Source organism: Trichoderma citrinoviride (assembly GCF_003025115.1).
Source record: "Trichoderma citrinoviride strain TUCIM 6016 unplaced genomic scaffold BBK36scaffold_9, whole genome shotgun sequence".
Classification (NCBI taxonomy): domain Eukaryota; kingdom Fungi; phylum Ascomycota; class Sordariomycetes; order Hypocreales; family Hypocreaceae; genus Trichoderma; species Trichoderma citrinoviride.
This window is the reverse complement of record NW_020194717.1, coordinates 769,098-791,544: the sequence shown is the minus strand read 5'-3', so window position 1 is coordinate 791,544 and position 22,447 is coordinate 769,098. Positions and strand designations below refer to the sequence as shown.

The following is a 22,447-nucleotide window of genomic DNA, read 5'->3' as shown; positions in this document are numbered from 1 at the left end:
ATCCTTCCCGCCCAGCCTCTCGCAAATCTCGTCTGCCTTTCTTCGCTCTTCTCTACAGTCTCACTCCGTCGCCTCTTTCCCTCCCTTCTACCCACTCCCTTCGGGGCCGCTGAGAAGAAACGAACCAACAGATTCACTGGCAGAAACTGAACTGTCGTCGTTGCCCCAGGACATTGATATCAGAACGTCGAGCTCTCGCACCGCCGCTGCTTGACCCGGTAAGTCTGGCCATGAAGCCGCCTTTTCCTCGTGTTTGCTGCTTGTCCTGCTCGCTCGTCCCTGTCTGTTCCTGTCCCGTCCTGTCACTCCCACAGCCTCCCCTCAGGTTCAGGGCCCCTTCATCTTCCCACACCGTCATCCTTGCGGGCTGCCTGCCAGGCGACGCGACACGGTCCAACAAGACAAGAGACAGTGAGCAAGGGCAGCGTCCAATGGCCAAGGGCCCCCGAACCGATGCGCGGAACCCTCTGGACTCCCCTTTGCCGAGGCAGCAAGCCCCAAAGTGTATGCTTGCATGCTGGAGAACTGGATCAGCAGCAGCGGACTCCTCCAGACAGTGTCCAGGGGGGTTGGGCGACCCACTCGGCGCATCAAGGCTCAGTCTGTGTCTCGCCGTGTAAACAAATCCATTGGCCGAGCCCTGTCACCACGACAGCCTCAGTTGCTCCCCAATCTCTCCGCCGCCCAAAGCGTTTGCATCTGCTAATCATCCCGCCGTCGCGTCGTTGGACAGCCAGACCCTCTCTGCCCGTCTCATGACGACGTTTTATCCCTGACCTGCCCCACGAGAGCATAGAGCTGCACGTCGATTGATTCTGCAACACCATCTCGAGCCGCTGTCGCTGTCGCTGCTGCTGCTGCTGCCGCTGCGTCCGTCCCCGTCGTCGTCGCCGCCACGATCCACGCCATCACGATCACGACCACGACTGCCCGTCCATAGCGACACCGCCGCGAAACCCAACGAGCATCATGTCGGTCAAATTTGAGCGGGACACGGTCCGGACCATCCAGGAATCGGCCTCGAACGCCCTTGAGCAGGCCGCTGCCGACCATGGCGCCGTGGTCCAGCGCTCCATCAAGACGGTGACCGAGAAGACCATTGATGGAGCCGCCAGCGCCGCTGCCGAGCGCGCCGCCGCTCTCGCTGAAGGTCCCGGCCCGATCAAACGGGCCTTTGAAGGCGCGCCTCCTCTTCCCGGCACCAGTGGAAAGCACCCGATCGCCGAGACCATTGGCACGGCATTGACGGGAGGAAAGGGCATGGCCGGTACCAAGGGCTATCTGGCGGTATGTTTTTGACCTTGGTGTGCAATTGCCTACTGGGTGAAGGAGGAATATGGAAAGAGAATGATGGAAGAGATGGAGGGTTCCAGTTGGAATTAGGTTTGGCTAACTGCGGGCTTGCCGCCACGTCTTCTCTTAGGCCTATATCAAGGAGCTTGAGTCCAACCCTCTGCGCACCAAGATGCTTACGGCCGGAACCCTCGCCGGCGCCCAGGAGTTCCTCGCCTCGTGGCTGGCCAAGGACCGCAACAAGCATGGCAACTACTTCACCTCGCGCGTGCCCAAGATGGCCGCCTACGGTGCCTTGGTCAGCGCTCCCCTGGGCCACTTTCTCATCTGGCTGCTCCAGAAGCTCTTCAAGGGCCGCGTCAGTCTCCGGGCCAAGATTATCCAGATTGTGGTCAGCAACCTTGTGGTACGTGTTTTCTTTTTTCCTCTGGTCAATTCGCCTATCAATGCGCAAATTGGGACTCTCGTCTCGCGAATTGGAAACGCCCCCTCCAATTCGATAAGCGAATTACTTGACACAACTCCTTCATAACATCATTCCAATACTGACTCGCAATTCCAGATTGCGCCCATCCAGAACAGCATCTACCTGGTGGCCATGGCCCTCATTGCCGGCGCTCGAACGTTCCACCAGGTCCGCGCAACCGTCAAGGTCGGCTTCTGGAGAGTCATGCGCATCTCGTGGCTCACGTCGCCCATCTGCCTGGCCTTTGCCCAGCAGTTCCTCCCTGACGAGCTCTGGGTCCCCTTCTTCAACCTGGTCTCCTTCGTCATTGGCACCTACATCAACACCCTGACCAAGAAGAAGCGCCTCGCGGCCCTGCGCAAGAAGCACTACGGCGAGAGCCGCGAGAACCGCCCGCCGCCGCCGATGGGTCGTCCCGGCCCCGAGGACTATCCTCCCCCTCCCCACATGGAATCCAACCCCAACCTGGGCAGACGCGACGGACTACGTGACCCTCGCGATCCTCGTGACCCTCGTGACCCTCGCGACCCTCGCGACCCTCGCGATCCCCGCGACGTTCGCGACCCCCGCGAGGCCAACATGGCAGGCCACAATCCCAACTACTAAGGACAAACTGGGACCCTTGAGGCCTACAATGATACCCTGGCGGCGGACAAGCGCTGGAGTGCTCTCCCCTTCCAAGACAGCCGGAGCGACACAACCAACTCCGGAGCGGGATGGAAAGAAGTAAGGGACTTTTTACCTTGCAGCGATCTTGGCAATGATGCGAGCGAGAGAAAGAGAAGAGAGCACCTAAATGACCGGAGGGAGGAGAAATTGCCAGATGGCCGCAAGGTAAAAAGTCCCTTACTTCTTTCCATCCCGCTCCGGAGAAAGAGAAGGGAGCACCTAATCTTTTCATGACCGAGGGAAGAAAAGATTGCCGATGGGAGCTTTGACTATATGTTTTTTTTTTTTACGGATACTCCTTTTCTTTTTTTGTGTTTCTCCAAGGCTCTCCATGTGAAAATGAATGCTCTTTTTTTTTCCCTCTTGTCTCTCCTAAGGAAAGGAGGAATATGATGCAAATGAAATTCTGGGAGGCATTTGAGTCGTAGGAGGATTGGGGCTTTTTCAGGGGGGAGGGCAAATGCGAGGTTTGGTTAAGTAATGACTGTTTCTTTGGTTAGATGCTCCCTGTATAAATGTTTTGGATAATTTGACGTCCTGGCTCCTCTCGTTGGTTGTGAATTGTCGTCCGTGTGCTAGTATCATTGACATATTGCTTGTTGCTGTCTCTCGGTGGACAAGGTAGAGTCCGCCGTTGATATTCTTTTGGCTGTACTATCCGTGATATCCTTTGATCATGAGTTGGCATTGTTCGTGGAAGCCAGGAAAGATGGTCTTGACGGCTCGAAGTATGAGACCAACCAGGATAGTTGACGGCTCTTGATGGCAGTTTTGCCGACTTTGAGGCCGAGCATAGACAGCTAAGCATGTCTGTATCGCCAAGGCAGAGTCCATGTTGATTCCTTGTTTGAAATGGTCCCTCTGCATGTCCCTTTGCTGATGGCGTGACTTGACTCGGCGTCTCAGAGCACCAAATTTCATGTAAGGCCCGCTCATCATCTGGTCGTAAGAAAACCTTGAGAATTCATCCAGCTCTCAGACACCAGCATCGCCATCATTCCCCGCATCCCCCATAACGCCCGGATTCCAATACTCGGCCTCGCCCCCCGTCTGCGCATCCACCCACAGCATGCCGCCCGCCACCAAATCGTCCAGCGCAGTCCTGCACCGCGCCGTCTCCCAGCCGAGATTGTCCCGCAGCAAGCCGACGCTGACGTAGCCCAGGACCTGGGCGGCCTCGACGACGGCGGCCTGGTCGGTGCTCAGCTCGCGCGGGACGCTGCGGACGTACTCCTTGCGGCCGACGACGACGACGGCGTAGCTGCCGCCGAGGGGGCGGAGGGTCTCGACGGCGCGGCGCACGTCGTCGTCGCTGATGGCGCCGGCGCCTTCCATGCGGCGGCGGGAGACGCGCTCGCGGAGGTCGGACAGGGAGATGAGGCCGCCGTTTTCGGCGCGCGTGGCGCCGCAGACTTCGACGATGCGGACGGCGAGCTCGAAGTAGAAGTCGTTGACGGTGCGGCCTAGGAGCTGCGCCCAGACGGAGTTGCCGCTGCCGCTTCCTTTGGAGGATGAGTTGGATGAGTTGGATGAAGAGGCGAGGGGGTCGACGCCGATGGCGGAGCACATGCGCGCGAACTGGGCGCGGAAGGACGGGTCGGAGCGGATGTCCTTTGCGTGGGTGGCTGCGAACTGCTGGAGGAGGGAGCGGAAGACGGCGAGCTGGGTCTCGAGGGCCTGGGCGTTGGTGGCCCGGAGGGAGGACCCGTGGGAGGCGAACTGGCGGGAGGTGATGCGGGAGCGGTCGAAGGCGGCGATGCCGACGCCTTTGCGGGACATGGTGGTGGTGGTGGTGGTGGTGATGATGATTTAGTGAGATGAGGTGCGTTTGGTGATGGAGGAGTTTGAATGGAAGATGACCGTAGAGTATGTTTAAGAGGGGAAGATTGTGGTGGGATCTTGCTGCTGTTTGTATAGGTATTTCGAGGAGACGAGAAAGGATGAGGTGAGGTTGACGGAGAGAGAAGGGTTGAGCCCAAGTTGAAGTTGCAGGTCGTTTTCAATAGGAGGAGGGGCGGACGTCAGCGGGGCTGCCAAGGCGGCAGGTGCCGGGAGGCTGAACATACAGATACGTCACTGCTTAGGGGCGTATAATGTATAAGTGATGTTGGATTGAGGTATCATGGCGGATTAATTTGTATATTGGGTCTGATAGATATAAATGGGATTGGGCGAAGATTGATATTCAGTGGTAATATAAATACTTGGTGAGTGATGAGCTGCCTGAGGCCCGGATATCGCCTTATTTGCACTCTGATGTGTCATGAGGAGCATTCATGACAAAGCATAAGACAGAACTGCTGCTCGATCATTTCACTTTTCATCGCAAGAAGCGACAGCAAGGGCAGGAAAAATGACGGCCAATTACATAGGTATTCACTAAATAGCTGCTCAGTGAAGAGCTTTCTGATTCATTTGCCAGTTTATCGCATTCAAGTTACCGGGTAGGACCAAACCTCCGTTCCACGGTTATTCAAACAACACAACAATTGACCTGGCAGAGAAGAAAAAAACAGCCGTCATCACAAGCAACCCTATCAATTTGAGCCTTCAATAGTCATTCAAGAGCAGAGTTACCAGCCATTCCCATCCCTATCCTTTGCCTCAGCATCCCATACGTAGTGACCGTCAAATTGACCCTCTATCCCAGCGTTCGTCGAACCCGTCGATGAAAATTCAAAGTCGTAAGAATCCCCTGATCGTCTCAAATTGCCCGTTCCTTCATCAAACGGAAGTCTAGTCTCTATCCTCAAGCGGAACCAAAACAAAAATGGAAGATAGATAGAGAAAAGAGAGCAAAGTCGTGGCATGTTGAATATGCCAGCTCAACGTTTCCCCCTTACTGCGTGGCGCATTGTGTTTGGCCCTCGCCCTCGTCGTCGTCCTCCCATTCGTTGGCGAATCGAGGATCACCTTGGTCAGCACCCATCTGTGGTTCTAAGGTTAGCACTTCTTGTCCCTTGAGCAACGGTGGACCAACTACGGGCCATGCTTACCTCTTCAATGTCGGCGCCGCCCTCGTATTCCACTTCGTCAATCTCCTCGGCCTCCACAGCTGGCAGCGGGGGCGGCAGCATCTTGGCCAACGCCTCGTACGCAGAGTCATCCTTCAGCCAGTCATCCTCGGGGAATTCCACCTTGACCATGAGATACAAGTCTCCCCTGGCGTCTCCTCTCTTCAGGGGCATACCCTCGCCAGGGACCTTGATGCAGTCCCCTGGCCTCAGGATCTTGCCCCGTGGCCGGTTGATCTGGATGCCTCGCCCGTCGAGGTGCTTGAGCACCACGCGGTTGAACCCGGTCAGGGCTTCGCTCAGCGACACCGTCAGCTCGGCGGACAAGTCGTTGCCAAGTCGGTTAAAGACATCGTGGGGCTCTTCCACCAGAGTAAAGACAATGTCGCCGGGGATCTGGTCCGGGTACTGGTCCGCCTCTCCCTCCAAGACAATGCGCTCGCCCTGCATCGATCCTCTGGGAATGTAAATCTCCAGCGCCTTCTTCTCCTGCGTCGTCCGCTTGCCCTTGCACTTCTTGCACCTGTCCTTCTCCTTGTAGACCTTGCCGGACCCCGTGCAGTGATCGCACAGGACGGTCTCGCGCCGCATCATGCCGGGACCAATCTGGCGAATGGCCTCGACCAAGCCTTGGCCCCTGCAGCGCTCACACGAGGCAGGCTTGGCCTTCTCTTTGCCGCCGGAGCCCTTGCAGACGCCGCAGACGACCTGCTTGTTGGCCGAGAACTTGACAGTCTTGCCCTTGTACAGCTCCTCGAGCGTGACCTTGTACTCCTGCTCCTCATCCGGCCCCTTCCTCGGCCTCATGGGCCCAGGACCACCGGGGCCACCGGGACCGCCCATATTGAACCCGAACATCTGAGAGAGGATATCGTTGAGGTCGACCTCGGGGCCGCCGGGGCCTCCTCTGCCGTCAAAGGCAGCCATGCCGTGGGTGTCGTAGAGGTGGCGCTTGTCTTCATCGCTGAGGATTTCGTAGGCTCTGCTGGCCTCCTTGAACTTGGCCTCTGATTCTTCGCGCTGCTCTTCGGGGACCTTGTCGGGGTGGTATTTCAGCGCAGCCTGGAGTTGTTAGCTTGCGCGAGGAAAATGAGGTTCGGCATCCGTCTGGTGTACCTTGCGATAGGCCTTTTTGACCTGGTCGGGCGTTGCCGTTCTGTCGATTTCAAGGATCTCTGGACGCGATAAGATTAGACGAAACTGCTGCACATGGACGATGGGCAAAATGATATGCAATCAACCAGATAGAAGACACGAGGCATCTCGAGAGACTCATACGTACCATAGAGATCGACTTCCACTTCGGAAGCCATGCTGATGGCTAGATTTTGGTCTGGCTGAAAAAGGTGTAGGTTTCAAAGCGACTGGTTGCAGGGTGGAATCCAGAAAATCTTTTGGCGTGGCGCGGGGTCAAGCCTGGAGTTTAAACAAACGCTGCTGCTGCTGCTGCTGCCTGGGTAACCGACGAGATGCTGCGAGGCTGCCCAAGAAGAGAGAGCGAGAACCGAAAACCAAGAGAAGAAAAACTATGATGGATAAGTTGAGAACAGAGTAGAAGAGATGCAGAGGCAAAAGTCGAGCTATGGAACGACACACGCTTTGCCGTGCTCGAAGAGGCAAACGGCACAAACGGCTGCAAGTGAACTTTGCGGGACGCGGAAAAGGTACCTTTGGTTGACGCTGCAATTGCTGGGTGAACAGCCGCTTACATGAGGACGTCAGGCTACGTATCACAAAATGCAGTTATGGTCAAAATTGATGAACAGTACTATAAGTCATCTGATAAGCCGTTTTTCATTAGAGATACAGCATCATTGTCTCTCTTCAATCCTGTCTCTCTTCAACTTGAACATCTCCCATTACTTCCAAGTACCTCAAAGTCAATGTTGCCGCTCGGCTGGCGATGGACCAACTGAACCTGACTTATTATTTTTTTTTGGTCTTATCAAGATATCGGCACCTTATCGGCACCTTATCGAGCCGATGCCAGCCACATGTGGCGTTCCTGCCTTAAGCAGAAAATGCGCCTCACGAAACATCAGATGCTTATTGCCGTGATCCATCGTTTTATACTCGACACAAAGCGATGAATGAGACTGCGAGACTCCTTCGTGGCTCATGACCATGTCCTCACCCGCCCTCCGTCTGGGCCTCACAAGACTCAGCAGACGCTCAATATGTGAATCACGGCATTGCATCTCCAGTCACCACCTGAGCCGAGGTTTCGTTACGTCTGTCATTCTTCGCTGTGACAGACAAAACCTCTCTGGCAAACCCTCTTGTGCAGAGCGGTCAGTTGAGAAGAGGACACGTCAGTCTCAGAAGCGAAACTATAGCTCTGGACTAAAGGCTTTGAGGAATAAGAACAAGAAACACTCCGATGCCGCTTCTCCTACACCGGATTCCCTTACGATTCTAGGCCAGAGCGCAGACCTCCCCATCCGCGCTCGATTTGCCCCGTCTCCTACGGGATACCTGCATCTTGGATCTCTCAGAACAGCCCTCTTCAACAAGCTCGCCGTGCTGGCTTCCAATGGAGGATCATTTATCCTCCGTATAGAGGACACAGACCAGGTACGGAAGAGCCAGCAGCCAATCCTCAGTGACAAAGGGGGGAGTGTGCTAAGTAAAACGTAGAACCGGCTTGTAAAAAATGCCGAAGAGCGGTTGATGAAAGACCTCAAATGGGCGGGGCTATCATGGGACGAAGGGCCTGACTGCGGTGGACCGTATGGCCCCTACAGACAAGTAAGTCAAAGACTCACACGTGTGGTTTGCTTCTTCTGACCGAGTGTAGTCTGAGAGGCTGCCCATCTATCGCGAGCACGTCCAGACTCTCTTGGATCATGACCATGCCTACCGCTGCTTCTGCACCCCTGAACAGCTCGAAAACCAGAAGCGTGAGCTCCACGAGGCCGGCAAGCCGACTGTTTATCCTGGGACATGCCGCTCCATCGACGCCGACGAGTCTGATCGCCGGGCGAAAGCTGGAGAATCCCATGTGGTTCGCTTCAAGAGCGACAAGTTTGGTCGGCCGAAGCTTCATGATGCCATCTATGGGCGATTCCAGAAGAAGGACGCGGAGGAAGACTTCATCCTGATGAAGACTGATGGATTCCCCACATACCATCTGGCCAACGTTGTTGATGACCACTTGATGAAGATCACTCATGTGATTCGAGGCGAAGTGAGTGCTTCATTCTCTGTGCTTGCTTCCGTTGACACAAGGTATTGACAAGGTAAATAGGAGTGGCTCATTTCGACACCCAAACACATTGCGCTGTATGAAGCGTTCGGCTGGCAGCCTCCGATTTTCTCCCATCTCGGCTTGCTTGTAGATACAGACGGAAGCAAACTCAGCAAGCGAAATGACAGTGTCAACATCTCCAAGTACCAGAAAGAGGGCACTTTCCCCATGGCTTTGCTCTCTTGGCTCGCCAATCTCGGGTCCTCGTTCAAACGAGACGTACAGCCACCCCGGACGGTGGAGGATGTGGCCAATGCGGTATGCGAGCGACCTTCCTAGGATCAGGCTGCAATGGTTGCTAACGATGACAGTTGACATTCAAATTCACCCGGGGGGGTATCAAGCTGAATCTGTCAAAGCTGGAATATTTTAACAACAGGTACCGGGATGCGATGCTCTGGAAACCCATCGCGGCATTGGCAGACCAGGAGGCGAAGCTCATCGACCACCATCTGACGCAGCCCGTATTGAGGGAGATTGAAGCAATCGCAAACGGGAGCGTCGAAAGCGCAGAGTTGACTTCAAAGGGCTGGCGGCTACCGCTCGAGCTCGTCCCGACATTAACGGATCCCACGCAAAAGGCTCCCTACGTATACAAGGCAATCGTAGCCAAACAGGGAGGCTTCCAGGCGCCGAGCGATCTGATCTCGCAGCATCCCTACCTCTTTTGGCGGGTGCCGCTGGCCGTTTACAAGGCGTCACTCTCAAAAGAAAAGCCCGATCAAAAGGTTCTCGATGCCCTCGAGGATGCCATCTCACAGGAGTCTCTCTGGGATGGCGACTGCCGCCATGTAATGCAGGCAGTACAGGAAAAGGTCGAGCCCCAGGGGGTTGATCAGCTTACGACCCACAATGTGCTGAGACTGGTCGCTGCTGGCGGGCAAGATGTTGTTTCGCAGAGCAGTTCCAGGATGTTTGCTCTCTTGGGCCGAGACGAATGGGCGCATCGACTGGACGTCGTCAAAGGGCTTTTGAACGACTTGCACGAATAGTCAAGCTCTTTAATGCTTCTTTGTGATGATAGATATGCCGCTATATGACCTTTCCCGCTCCTCCTTACTGGCATCTAGCCATACGATATACTGTACAACAAGAGATGAAATAGACGGTTCTTTGCGATTCTTCCCACAACAGCCATAGGAAGTACGTGAGAAGTACGTGATGGATTTGCTTAACGTGAACAAAGCTTGAGTATGGCTCAGGGGCCACGCCGCTCCCCCAAACTGACAGCTGGCAGCGTCGGTCTATGTTTCGGCCGGCCGTAGCGATCAGCTGGATCAAAACACCAATAAAGTGACAATCCACCGAGGACCAAGTTTCTCACGCTTCGAGAAACTTCATGTTTTCAACTCTCCGACTTTGCGGCCTTTCGCTTTGCATCTGCTGATAAACAGCATCATATCAGGAGGGATCTCTGGCTATCTCGAAGCAGGGCCAAACCCAAACAATTCGCTTTGCCATGCTACCTGAGAATGCTAACGAAGATGGGTCTCCAAATCCTCCCAACCCTCGTCGGTCTTCCGCTCCCATTGCTCAAGCCGCCCCCAGGGACGAAGAAAACAGAAACGACACCAACGAGGCACAGCAGCCCCATCAGAATCTCTCTCCCACCCAACACCAAACCACCACCCATCAAACTGACGAAGAAGCTGCGCTAGAAAGACAAGCCGCCATCCTCGTACGAAAGCTCCGCCACGACGCCGCCGAGCTGGCGAACAGGCCTCAGCCAGCCGGCATCGACGACCTGCTGCCCGTGATCGAGCTGCACCGCAAGGTCGCCCGCCTCGTGCGTCCCGACAACAGCGCCGGGCGCCACAAGTGGGAGCAGGTCCTGGACACGCTGGGCCGGTCGCGGAGCGCGCACGAGGAGATCCGCAACCTCGACCGCGAGGACCGCGAGGACTGCGAGAAGATGAGGGATGAGTGTGCGAATATCCGGCGGAAGTGCGTTCGGTACTGCAAGTGGTATGATAAAGTCCAGGAGCAGGTCAATGCGCTCTTTGACGATGATGATGATGATAAGAACGACAAGGGTGAGGGCGAGGGTGAAGATGATGAGGACGAGGATATTGCGTCGACTGAGCTGTATGATTTCGTGCGGGGCTCGATGGGGGAGCAGGAGCAGCAGTTGGAGGAGATCTTGGACGAGGTGACGGATGTGTTGCAGGGGATTGACGATCGGGTGGCTTGGCTGGATGGGCAGGAGGAGAGGTCGATGGGGGTGATTCGGGGCTTGAGCCGGTTGGAGAGGATGGTGGTGGACATCTTGTTTTCGTATGACTGCTGGTTTGGGGAGGAGGATGAGTGAATGGGGAGGTCGGAAGATGGAGAGGATGACTTCTATGCCTATCTTCTCTCTACTTCAATCTTCTGGAGAAGTTGCGAAACTTCGAACGTCGACGTACGAAACAACAGAAAGCGACAGAAGAGCTACTCGCTCACAGTCAGTTCACTCAGGTAAAACGAGCACAACGCCAAAAACGTTGCCATGAAGCATTTCCATTTCTAAGAATTATCAACTCATTCTAACGGGGAATCAGAGCCAACGTCAAAAAGTAACATCGTCAAACGCGTTCAATCAGAAAATTCTCGAGCACAAATTAAACATCATAAAAGGTATCCAGGCCCCCCCCCCTAACACCGCATAAAACGTCCTGGACACAACACATCAAAAAAGGCTTTTTTAAAAACAGCAGCACCGGGATCTCGTGGCTTCAGATCATTTCATTGATCGTATAGTTTCGTCTTCAAGAAGGAAGTTAGTTCCTGAAAACACACAATACCCTGCTAACGAGAGCAACGTCAGTGTGAAGAGGATTGAAACTCACGGGTTGGGTTTCGTTTTGTTTAAAATGTAGGCAAAAAGGCGCGAGAAAGCACCTTCCTCTGCGGACGGAAGCGTCGAATGAGCGGGACAACGGGCACATGTGTCTCGTTCGGCGAGAACTGCGTCTCGTTCCGGTTGACCCAAGTCTCGTTGCTTCCACCAACAGCAGAGGTCCCGTTGCTCCAGTAAGGAGAAGACGAAGGAGTCGTCGGGACGGTGGCCGCCTCCGCCGGAGGCAGCTCAGCCGCCGTCGTCGAGTTGGTAACAGCTGTCGAGTTCCAGCTGCTGCTGCCGGTGCTGGCGGCAGTGGTTGAAGAAGAGTTCCAGTTGGTGGGCGTGGTCGAGTTCCAGTTGACGACGGTGGAGTTCCAGTTGCCGGAGCGGAACGTGGGCGTGGCGCCGGCGAGGGAGGCAGCGCAGGCGGCGAGGATCACGGCCGAGGACTTCATCTTGACTTTTGACTTGACTGACGGATTGTGTTTTTCCTCTTGGTTTTGATGTTGAGCGTGTTACGAGAGAGTTGGTCTCTTAACGAGCGTGGAGGGTCACGAAGTTATAACGAACGAAAACGGACACTGTTTGCAATCACGACTTTTCAACACAAGGGAGACAAAACGTAGCAGAGAAGAAAAAAAAGAAAGGAAAAGAGAGGAAAAGAAGAGGGCCAAGCCACGGGCATGTGGGAAACGCTCCTTTACTAAATACTCGGGGGGTGAAGAGGATCCAGCCTCGTTCTGTCCCCACGACGAAGAGAAGGACTGCATGCGCCAGGTGTTCGTACTCTGTTCATCGCTTCCGTACTCGTACTCAGCGTACGGAGCTTTTTTCCTATGTGGTTGTTGTTTGTCCTATCAGTACCCTTGAGCGTGAGCCAGGGGGGAGGTCCCCAGAAGAGGAGCCTTGCACGGAGCCTCAGCCGAAGACGAATGCAAGGTCCATGGAAAAAGAGCGAGGTCGGTGTGAGAGTCAGTTGCGGATAGGGAGCAAGCAGGCTCGGGAGAGCTGGGACGACGAGAAAAACAGGGCAGAGGTGCTGGAGGTCCCCGTAAGATGGAGCTTTTCGGTCCACCGACGTTACGGGGGTCCGGTTGGGTAGTGTACAAAGCTTGACAAGTAAACGGCGACATGTGAAGTGATGCCTGCTCTTGAGTGGGATATATGGAGAAGCTCGCTTGGAAGGATATGGAAGAGCTTGGTGATGGGAAGAGGGAAAGAATCCATCGTCTATCGTGAACGTGTGGCGACGATGGAGTTTATACCATTTGTCTTCTTCCTTGGTTTTGAAAGCAAATCGTTGCCCATTGATCGTCGTTACCCGAATCACCAACAATGACGGTGTGCCGATTATCAACAGAAACAAGAAGCAAAAAATCGTCAACCTTATCGGCCCCCTTTTCCACTGCACACAGCCTTGTCGTTATCTACCAAGCTACAGCTACCATGCTCAACAGTGACGAAAAAACACAAGAGCCCCATCGCCAGCACAGGAAAACGACAAGGGTTAGCTGTAGCAAAGTGGGACCTTGAAGAGAAGCTCTTGACTAATAAACCCAGCAGCTCATCGTGGTAAACGAAATGAGTGCTGTTCAAGCTTTTTCTGCTTTACTCTAATTGAACGGACGTTGAGAACGTTGTTGTTCAGTTGTGGACTTCGTGAGGTGTCGTTCTAATCGGCTTTAGGAAGCGGCTCAATTCCCTAGCCGTTGCTTTCCAATTTTGAGACCTCTCGAGGTTCCCTTCAAGCTCTACCAAGTTCATGATGTGCAGAGTTACAAAAGACTGCATCTCCAGACCCTTCACTACCACAGACAATTCCCTACCACAGACAAGAGGGAGAAAAAAAGAGATTTGAGAAAGAAGAAGTTGAAGTCGAGATAACGCCATCTCAGCCATCAGTGATCTCAGCCACACCGCCCCCAAAAGGAACAGAACCAAGAAAATCTCCCAGATTGCAGATCCCCTTTGCCCAAATCTCGCACATCTTCCGAAATACCCGCATGCTAGTCCTGCAGTAGCACTAGCACAATTAATATACGGCAATGTAGATGAAATAGTATAGAAGTATTCCGTAGATGTAATGGAAACATGACCTGAACTACTCATGCAGGAACCGAATACTACTTGTAAGCGTTCTACGAAAAGAAGGAAACAAAAGGCAGAAATCCCAGAATCTTCCATGTCCGACAAGGCGCGTCCTCTTCCCCCTTCTTCTTCTAGACTACTTCTTATCCTTCTTCAGCAACCCCTGTAGAAACTCAACAGAAAAGCGACTTACCGACTCTTCCAGTATCCATCATTCCCTGTGCGGTGCTGCATGCCGTCGATCCACCGCTTGATTCGGCTGTTACTGTACCTACCGTGATCCCGGCACATCTCTCTTCTCTTATCTGCCTGCATCGTCTTACTAATCTCAGCTCATGCGCCTCTTCAGGGGCACAGCCGCTGGCCTCGGAATCCTCGATATAATACAGCGAGCTCCGAAAAGGCTTGCATTAGAGATTCTTGCAAAAAATCAGATGATGTAGTCATTATACATGAATTGCCTGAGGAAACGGCTCTCTAACTAACAAGAATCCCGATAGATCAACTATCGTCTTCTTCTGCCGGGCTCTCCACCAATCGTTTTTCTTTTCCAATCCTACTTCCCCCATACCAGAGCCATGCTTCTTATTCACCGAAGCCCATATAAACAGCGTCCACGTCGTTGGATAAAGACGACGACGGAGGACGAAGTAAAACCCCCATCGGGGGCACATTATTCAACTGCAGGCCTCCTCTGCTCGGAGTGCTCGTTGCACCACATGACGCAGACGCGGCAAGACAAAAAGGAAATACAAAGAAAAAGACGAATGAAAAGAAAAGAAGAGCAATCGCCATGTCCTAGCCTAAGAGGAAACCAAATGCACTATACAGTGCCGTGGGGGAAGTAATGCAGTCTAAGCATCTGAAACCATCGAAAAGGAAGTAAATCGAAAAGAACAAGAAAATTGGTAAGCTCTGCCGCACTATTGTGTCGTAATAGTCGTCTGTCTTCAACTAGCAGACAAGTCTGCTTGAGTCCTGTCGAGAGCATCAAAGGGGGTATAATTGCGTTGCGCACGTGTGTAACAGAAACAGCTCTAAACCTCAATGACCCAAATCTAAGAAAAAGAAAGTTAGACCGCCAGTTTCAGATGCCAGATGAAAAGGTAGGTTTTCGAAAAAGCAGCAACATACCTCCATTTTGCCAGTGTCCAGCTTCTGTCTCCTTGCAGAGCTCTTTGCGCTCTGGATGGCCACGTCCAAATCGTCCTGGTCGCCCATCGTAATCATGTCGTCCGGCACGTCTTCGTCCTTCATCTTGATCTTGAACCGCTTTCGCAGGCCAAACTTGTCGCGGATGCGATCCACAAAGTCGGAAAACTCAATCGTCGTGCCAATCATGATGTATCTCACGTCGTCTGCGTGCACCTTGACTCGGATCTTGCGAATGTCCGGCGGTCTTCGAGATGCCGCGCGCGATGGCCGCGCCACCGACCCAGGGCCGCGCCGCATCGAGGATACCATCTCGAATTCACCCTCGTCAAAGGAGCCGTAGTCATTTTCCGAGTCCTCTTCATCGTCATATCGATCGTCATATCGGTCGTCATATCGCTGTTGCCGTGATCGAGACCCCTTGCTTCCTCGTGGGCCAACGGCGTACGGATCGTATTCATCGCCGTAGGGGGAATCCTCTTCAATAGGCCTCTGCCTACGCTGGGGATCTCTTGTCGAGATGCCTCTCGCAGGGGCAGCAGATGCCGACCGCCCATGCCTGGCGCGTTCTTGCGGCGAAATTGCCTTTTCATATTTCCGGCTGGGCTCTTGCGTCTGGATGCTGAGCTTCCCTCTCCCTCCAGAGTTCCGTTCGGAAGGACCCCGGTTGGACCGATCGTTCTCCGGAGGAGGTGTGGGGGGAAATGCATTGCTGCGATCGGTCGGCGGCTCGGACTGCTGTCGTCGTGACTGAAGGCCAGGCTTGACCAGATTTGTCGCCGCGAAGGACAGGTTTTCGGTCGGTCGGTCGTCTTTTGCTTCGGTCAAGGCCTAAAAAGGGGGGCGGATAAGCAAGAGAAACACATTGCTGGGGGCACATGTGCTTACATTTTTGATCTCGGAACCAGCGAATCCTGTGAATGCATTGGATCGATCCGAGGCAGCAACCAGCTTAGCCTTGCCAAGGTAGTCCTTGGTCTTCAGATTGCGGACCTTGGCTTCGTTTGGTCGATATACGACTCCAACGGGAATGGAGAATACAGTGTAGCCCTGTTGCAAGGTAAGTCAGCTGTTTTCTTTGACCACGGAATTGTTTAATAATCCTCACCTCTGCTTCCTCACGAATGGCCTCGTCAATGACGTTGTGGTCTTCAACGACCTTTTCCTTGACAGCATACGCCAAATCCTGCATGCCCGCCTCCTTCTGCTGCAGATAGATGTAGCATAACCCTCGGTTGAACAGGACCTCGCACGAGTACAGTTTGAAGAGAAGACCAAGCTGGGCATAGTCGATCACGCTGTTGCCTCGCAGATACAGCAGCGTGTCGTTGAAGTTGGCCAGGGCCTCTTCGAAATCGCCCAGCAGAAAGTTGGACACACCCTGTTGAAAGTAGGCGACGGCCAGGTACTGATCTAATCGGATGGCTCGTTGGTAACACTCGACCTAGGTATTGCGCACAGCATAAGTTAGTAGGGCAGATCAAGGCGGTGCTGGGGATCAACAAGGCACAACCCACAGCTTTCTCGTGCTCGCCCAGAGTGGCGTGGATGACGCCCATGTTGAAGAGAATCTTGCTCGTATCGCCAATCTTGTCGAACTCGGCAAGAGCTTCGTCGAACTCATTATTGTCGTAACGGCCCAGGGCCGCGACCCAGGTCTCAATCTCCTACACAAGCCAAGGGTATCAGCATACGCCACGCCATCGTCCGACAAGACCATGCGGCCGACTTCTCTTACCTGTTTCAACGACATCGTAGCCGACTATGCGCGAAAGCTCAGGAAAGATGACCAAGTAGCCGGCGGGACAATTGCGTATGTAGAAGGACCTATTTACAGCCCACGGAAGGGCTGGCGCCTCGGAATGTTGGGACTGGGAGAGACAAAGGAATACCACGGCCTATCGATGAACAAGTTCCAGCTATAATTGCGGCGAGCTGTATTGTCAGAGCAGAGTACGAAGCCTCCTGTGTTCCAAAAGACGTCGGTACCCCCGCCTTTGTTTGGTTTGGCCAGATAATCGTGCAAGCTGCGGGCTGGACCTTGGCGAAGCGGGTGGCGCCAGCCGAGGGAGGATCTCGTGATAATGCTCGAAGCTACCGACTCCTGGAATGGCCCGACAGAAGGTATTCCCAGATCTTCGATCAATCTGACAATGTCTGCTTTCGCGAGCTCTGAAGAAAGCTGACCTGATGTTAGAAAATCTCGTTCTGTGCTCCGTGCATCCCCAGAAGGAGAGCAGTAGATTCGTGGGGTATGTGTACTTCGTACAAGCGACGCTGATCTGTATGTCACCCGACTTATTATGGCTTTGAGCGCTCCCTCCGTGTAACGCCTCTCTGCTGCAGGGGAAAGAATCCGGCCGGCCGAATAACGATGCTTTTACTTGATTTCTAGCTCTCCTGACCCCGGGAAGGAATGAGTGAATTAAAGCAAGCGAGCGATGTAGAGCAGAAGAAAAAAAACGATTGTAGTGATCCGATGGTGGACGATGGGTTTTGCGGCGCTATCGACAAGCCAAGGTGACTGGTCGGGTAGCGTGCATTGGGCTGGGAGGGCGAACAGAAAAGAGTGAGTGACGAGTGGAGAGAAAGACGGGGGGCAGTGGGCGTGGCGTGCAGGAGTAAAAATGGGAAAATCGGGACTTGGAGCTTGGCATGGGTGGTGGACCTGGGAACTGGCCTGCCGTTCTCTGGGGGGGTGCCGCGGTTTTGGACATGGGCTGGTGAAGCTTCACCTCTGTTCCAAATCGCCAGAGGGGGTCAGTGAGCGACCAAACACCGGTCAGGGGAATCCGAGATGGGGGTGTGTTTGAACGGAGTGTACGAAGTAGAGCGCGAGGTTTGGTCCCAAGCTTGGTATTGGCTCTGAGCCTGTCGAACGGCGACCTTCTCAGGACGTCCAGAGGTCAGTATGTGACATTGAGAGGCCATCGATGCGGTCGTGGAACCAGGGGTGGCGGGTCACTCCCTGGTGTCGCAGGTCGATTCGGTGGCTTGTGCCGTCGTGTTGGCCTTGGTGCTAGGCCTTCGTCTGTTGTTTTCTACCCCGTACCGAGGGCTCCTTGCTGGAGACAAGCTGCCATGTTCGCCTATCAGAGCAATCTGTCCGGCGTCTGTTTGCTCTGTTTGGGGCGCACCGGTTCCTTTTCAAGTCGTCTGTGAGGTCATTGCTTGCTTGCAGCGGACCAAGCGAGAAATACTACCGATTCAAGCACCAAAACCAGCTCAAGCATGCCCAAAAGAGTACTTTGGGACAATGACAGCGTTACTGGTGGCGTTGCGTTGGCTGTTCTAGCAATGGGCCTAGAGGCCGTCTGCGCTCTTGGCGGCGATGGATCGGGTAGGTCGCAAATCTGCGGATGTTGCTGAATTGGTCGATAACACGACAGAGTCGAACCATGGCCATCCAGGGAGCTGGCTGCGCCGCGTTGATCTTGTTTCTCCGTTTGATTGATGTTGTAGTAGATGGTTTTAGACAAGATCGCTCGAGTAATAGATGAGGTTGAGTCAAATCCCGTCAACCACGTGTTCCTGATCGGGTTGGAACAACACTATTGCGATCCTCATCGATGAGAGGGGAGGAGCAACCCAGGACCACTCGCCAAACGATCTTATCAATCAGCATATCTGCTTACCTACCTGTATCAAGATAAGATATGGCCTGCTTCATCTCGACGAGTGCAGGAAACTTGACTCTATCTCCAAACCTCGTCTTCATCTCATTGCGGCATCAAATGTTCACGATATCCAATCCTACGCAGGCACTGCTTAGACCGTCTAAGTAGCATGTACGCAGCTGATGCTTCGCATTTCGGCGCTCCTGCTGTCCCCGGCCCTTCCTCCGCGCAGTTGATCGATAGCCCGCATATGTGCGTCTGCGGCTGCAACTCTTGGCATGCCGACGAGCATTCGTTGGATTCCGGTTTACCATGTTATCAAAGGTGCGCTATTCTGGGACACGCGGCGTTGCAATTCCCGAATCGAGGTGCCTGACAGCTCCGCTAATTGGTCCCCAGGGGTCAGAGCTTGCGGCCAACGACGGCGCGTACCTTTTTGCTGACCCTTGCAGTTTGCCAGCCCGTTGTCCAGGTCCAGCCACCAGCAGAAGAGCGTATTGTCCTCCATGGCCATTCTGATGTTGGCCAACTTTGGAGGGAGAGCTTGTCGAGTCGTTGCCAGGCCCGGCGGTTTGGGCACCCATATCCGGCAGCGTGGGTGAAAGGACGACGGGCTACTAAGCGCCCTGAACATTGTTGGTCTGGGCTCATCTGCGGCTAGCATGTTAGCTCCCTCAAGCCAATCTGCTCATCACCAAATACTGCGATGAGATTGGACGGGATGGTCACTTCGCGCTCGATATTCTCCGTTCAACTGGATCACACAGAGATGATGGTGTCATGGCTGACGGGTTATTATTCATTCCCCCAGGCTATTTTTAACTGCTCGCGGCATATATTCCACGCATCCGACGGCCAGATGATAGAATCTATCAGCATTCACCGCCGGATCACAGCGAGCACATGAGCGTCGAGCCGGACCAGGTATCTCGTTCTGGATGGGAAAGCTGGGGTTCCCTTGGCCATCCCATGCATTCATCACCAATAATGACATGCATCACAGCCACTTGTCAGCGTCCTGTCAGTCATCCTGTGATGCAACGGCGGCAGCAGTGGGCGACTGAATGAGAGCTCGCCGAAATGACCTTGTTAAACCCCCCGCCTGGGCACGTTGGCAACCACCTATCGTTGCTTCGCGTCATTCCTGGATGGACAGCTCTGGGAGCTCCCCTGACGAGGAAGCTGATGGTTTCCTGCTGGCTGGCCAGTTCCGTCACAGCATCTGCACACACCTGAGCCATGGAGTCGATTTTATTAGCTCTCTACGCGCCGACGATGCTGCTGCGAGGCTGCGAGGCCCGCCGGCCTTCTTCTACATGGCAAGTACATACCTAGATATCACCTCCTCGCCAGCTCTTGATGTGACAATGATGAGTTTTCACGGGAAAGACATGAGGAGCTGAGCCTACAACGCGATCCCGAATACTGTCTAACAGCTTACAAAGCTGTGATGGAGGGGCGTGAACCCAAGGCGGACAGACATAGAATATTCGAAAGACGTTTCTAGACTTACCAGCCAAGTGGTGCCATGCCCACGGGTTATCGTCTGATCATCTGCTGAGGACAAGGCACGGGCCTCAACTGTCACAATCTTGGCGTTTACGTGTATCACACCGTCACTGGTCTGGGGGTGCTATAGCTGGCTGTCAACCCCGCGCAGCATGATTGTGGCCTCACCAATCTCTAATTGCGTTTCATGGAGACCTGATATGGCTGCTTGACGACTCTGTTTATCAACGTCCGTGTTCAACAACGTCTGGCGTATTCGCATCGCCTGCGTGCGTAAGCCTTCGGAGGCCCGGCATCCGAGTACACGATACTTGATCTGGGTACCTCCGCAAACGAGCAGCACGAGATGCAACTGGATGCGTACTCGTACACAAGGCAAACGCATGAACTCGAGGCGTTTCAGTGAAATTTGACTCGAGGACCGTGCTTTTGCATGGGATAACTGACTGTTCGTATTTGGCTTGCCTTGTGTCGACGTATCCGATCCCCCTTGTATCTTCAGCGTTACAAGTTTGGCGTTTTGGGGTTTCTGGATCTCTGGACGGCATGAAACTGCTACTAGTTGAGCTTTGATGAGATAACCCCGCCATCGTGAAATCGGCAATCCGAACGCCCTCAACTAAATTGCCGGTCTATAACAATCTCTCTACGAGGTAAGTGCCGTCGTTCATGAGATTCATAGGAGATTGTGAGATAAGCTTAAAAGGAGATTTGAGAGGAGGGAGAGTGGGGAGGTAAGAGAAAACAGTCGCTTGTCTCGTTTATTCATTCATTTTACTTGTTTATCCAAAACGGGGTTTTTGAGCCCTGCTGTGCTGTTACAGCATGCCCTTCTTGACCTCGTCCTGACGCTCTTCCCACAACGTCTTACCCGTGCAGGAACAGACAGTCTTGTCGTTATCCCACATCCCGGCGCTACGCGCAATGACGCCAACCACGGTATTGTCGTCGTTCTTCAGCGGCGCAGACTCGTCCTGTCTGGTGAGCACCATGGCATGGCCAATGACTTCCCAGATCTGAAAGGCATGGTCCACGAAGACGGATCCCCGGCCGTCCTTGGATACCTCGACAACGCCGAGATCTCCCTTGGGGGCTTCCTTTTCGCCCCCAGACCAGACGGGCCCGGTCGAAGCAGCGCCGTGTTTGAGATCTCCGTACTCACGAATGGTTGCCCGATACGTGCCGGGCGCAACGCCCCTTATCGTCAGATCGATCAGTGTCCGCTCGGGACTGACTTGCACCATCCTGGCGAGGCCTCTCACTTCCCGGCTGTTATCCCCATCCAAGCGCTCCTGTTGGTCGTCAAACGTCTCCAAAATGCTCACGGCGGCACCTGAGTAAACAATGTGCTGGTCAGCCAGTGTTGCTCATGCCAACTGATACCCCTCGGAGAAACATGACTTAACGCCCCCCATAGAGCAGAAACAGGGGGGCAATGTCGTAGACGGTAGCAGGGAGGGTGTCTCGGAGCCTGAAAGTTCAGCAGTGAAGAGCTTTTCTGAAACGTACTGTTGGAAGCGCCGGAACCCCGGAGGATGGCATCTCTGCCCGTGGCTTGGATGGCCTCGACGATGGCAGATGGTGCGACTGCGGCATGGCCCGAGGCGTTAGCAAGATGGTACGGCAGATGAGTGATGTGTACGACGTGATGGTGCCATGAACTCACCAGATCCCTCGACCGATATCAGCTGGTCCTTGAGGTTTGCCTCGACCTTTGTGATGCCGTCGAGTTTGTAAAGAGAGTCTGAAACGGACTTGACGCAGCCGTCGCAGGATAGCGGAACGGCGAAGAGGGTCTGTTTGCCGAGTGTTTCATTAGATTTTCTCCAACTCTTGTAATGGACAGTGCACGTTTCTTGTTTTGTAAAAACAAGGAAAGAGAAAAAGAAGAAAAATATTGTGAAAAAGAGTGAAGGGAAAATACCTGGAAGCTATGTTTGACAGCCATTGTGCCTTGTCGTTGCGCGTGAGTTGTCAGCGTACGGTAAATTACGCGGGGGTCTTTTGCCGTATAAACTGAAGGATTCGAGCGAAGCTCATAGAAGTGAGAGGGTACCTACGTACCTGCTGTCGGGGCGCTAGCAGCACCTGTGCCTGTACCTGTACCTGTACCTGGAGGGCCTGTAGGGCTCGCAGCGTCGTTTCGCAGCTGCGCTGGAATCGAGTGTGATGCTCTGTATCGATACGCAGAATAACCAGCAACGAGGCCGAACGAGGCTGCCAGAAACTTGGAAGACGCAGCGTTGCGGAGCGCCATTTATCGGTGGTTTCTTGCTGTTATGTATTGATTGCACTTGGGACGGAGACACACGCAGCGTCTGGCCCTGCTTTGAAATCCACAGGCGAGTGATGCCATAACTTACGCCGGGATTTACACGGTTTCCGGGGGGTGGAGTCGGCGAAAAAGAGAGGCTTTCCACTGGAGCTTATTATTGTGGGAGCACAAGAAGTGGGAGAGGATAAGAAGTTGCAAGCGGTCATGTGATTGGTGCGATGAGTCAGCATCGGACAATGGCTGCAATTGGATGTGCAAACTTTCGAGGTTCGAGTCCGTGATATCCCACTTTGAAG

The 22,447-nt window shown here is 53.9% G+C and overlaps 9 protein-coding genes across 9 annotated transcripts; 3 read left to right on the top strand and 6 right to left on the bottom strand.

The window, feature by feature from the left end:
* Nucleotides 1-969: 969 nt before the first annotated feature.
* Nucleotides 970-2,365, top strand: BBK36DRAFT_1160425 (hypothetical protein; the record flags this gene model as incomplete). Its single annotated transcript, XM_024894291.1, has 3 exons — nucleotides 970-1,287; nucleotides 1,424-1,699; nucleotides 1,856-2,365. The coding sequence occupies 3 exons, from the start codon at nucleotides 970-972 to the stop codon at nucleotides 2,363-2,365; spliced, it is 1,104 nt and encodes a 367-aa protein (XP_024748544.1).
* Nucleotides 2,366-3,403: 1,038 nt separating this feature from the next.
* BBK36DRAFT_1122531 (ESCRT-2 complex) lies at nucleotides 3,404-4,207 on the bottom strand (the record flags this gene model as incomplete). The annotated part of the gene is made up of 1 exon (XM_024890957.1): nucleotides 3,404-4,207. One exon carries the CDS (start codon nucleotides 4,205-4,207, stop codon nucleotides 3,404-3,406), a length of 804 nt encoding a protein of 267 aa, XP_024748543.1.
* Nucleotides 4,208-5,267: 1,060 nt separating this feature from the next.
* BBK36DRAFT_1169972 (DnaJ-domain-containing protein) lies at nucleotides 5,268-6,755 on the bottom strand (the record flags this gene model as incomplete). The annotated part of the gene is made up of 4 exons (XM_024895394.1): nucleotides 5,268-5,357; nucleotides 5,425-6,504; nucleotides 6,559-6,617; nucleotides 6,725-6,755. The coding sequence occupies 4 exons, from the start codon at nucleotides 6,753-6,755 to the stop codon at nucleotides 5,268-5,270; spliced, it is 1,260 nt and encodes a 419-aa protein (XP_024748542.1).
* An 805-nt stretch (nucleotides 6,756-7,560) lies between these two features.
* BBK36DRAFT_1122061 (hypothetical protein) lies at nucleotides 7,561-9,681 on the top strand (the record flags this gene model as incomplete). The annotated part of the gene is made up of 5 exons (XM_024890900.1): nucleotides 7,561-8,016; nucleotides 8,080-8,190; nucleotides 8,240-8,629; nucleotides 8,690-8,947; nucleotides 9,001-9,681. 5 exons carry the CDS (start codon nucleotides 7,561-7,563, stop codon nucleotides 9,679-9,681), a joined length of 1,896 nt encoding a protein of 631 aa, XP_024748541.1.
* Nucleotides 9,682-10,148: 467 nt separating this feature from the next.
* Nucleotides 10,149-10,997, top strand: BBK36DRAFT_1142214 (hypothetical protein; the record flags this gene model as incomplete). Its single annotated transcript, XM_024893509.1, has 1 exon — nucleotides 10,149-10,997. One exon carries the CDS (start codon nucleotides 10,149-10,151, stop codon nucleotides 10,995-10,997), a length of 849 nt encoding a protein of 282 aa, XP_024748540.1.
* Nucleotides 10,998-11,536: 539 nt separating this feature from the next.
* BBK36DRAFT_165557 (hypothetical protein) lies at nucleotides 11,537-11,973 on the bottom strand (the record flags this gene model as incomplete). Its single annotated transcript, XM_024897775.1, has 1 exon — nucleotides 11,537-11,973. The coding sequence occupies exon 1, from the start codon at nucleotides 11,963-11,965 to the stop codon at nucleotides 11,537-11,539; it is 429 nt and encodes a 142-aa protein (XP_024748539.1). The 5' UTR covers nucleotides 11,966-11,973.
* Nucleotides 11,974-14,635: 2,662 nt separating this feature from the next.
* Nucleotides 14,636-16,503, bottom strand: BBK36DRAFT_1169969 (hypothetical protein; the record flags this gene model as incomplete). Its single annotated transcript, XM_024895393.1, has 6 exons — nucleotides 14,636-14,656; nucleotides 14,733-15,581; nucleotides 15,639-15,800; nucleotides 15,859-16,194; nucleotides 16,268-16,417; nucleotides 16,489-16,503. 6 exons carry the CDS (start codon nucleotides 16,501-16,503, stop codon nucleotides 14,636-14,638), a joined length of 1,533 nt encoding a protein of 510 aa, XP_024748538.1.
* A 690-nt stretch (nucleotides 16,504-17,193) lies between these two features.
* Nucleotides 17,194-17,528, bottom strand: BBK36DRAFT_135710 (hypothetical protein). The gene has a single exon (XM_024897452.1). The coding sequence runs from the start codon at nucleotides 17,465-17,467 to the stop codon at nucleotides 17,255-17,257; it is 213 nt and encodes a 70-aa protein (XP_024748537.1). The 5' UTR covers nucleotides 17,468-17,528; the 3' UTR covers nucleotides 17,194-17,254.
* A 3,164-nt stretch (nucleotides 17,529-20,692) lies between these two features.
* On the bottom strand, nucleotides 20,693-22,137 carry BBK36DRAFT_1135692 (Cu,Zn superoxide dismutase-like protein; the record flags this gene model as incomplete). The annotated part of the gene is made up of 5 exons (XM_024892731.1): nucleotides 21,983-22,137; nucleotides 21,801-21,829; nucleotides 21,543-21,672; nucleotides 21,386-21,463; nucleotides 20,693-21,209 (listed from the first exon to the last, which is right to left on the bottom strand). The coding sequence occupies exons 1-5, from the start codon at nucleotides 22,131-22,133 to the stop codon at nucleotides 20,695-20,697; spliced, it is 903 nt and encodes a 300-aa protein (XP_024748536.1). The 5' UTR covers nucleotides 22,134-22,137.
* Between the last annotated feature and the right edge of the window lie 310 nt (nucleotides 22,138-22,447).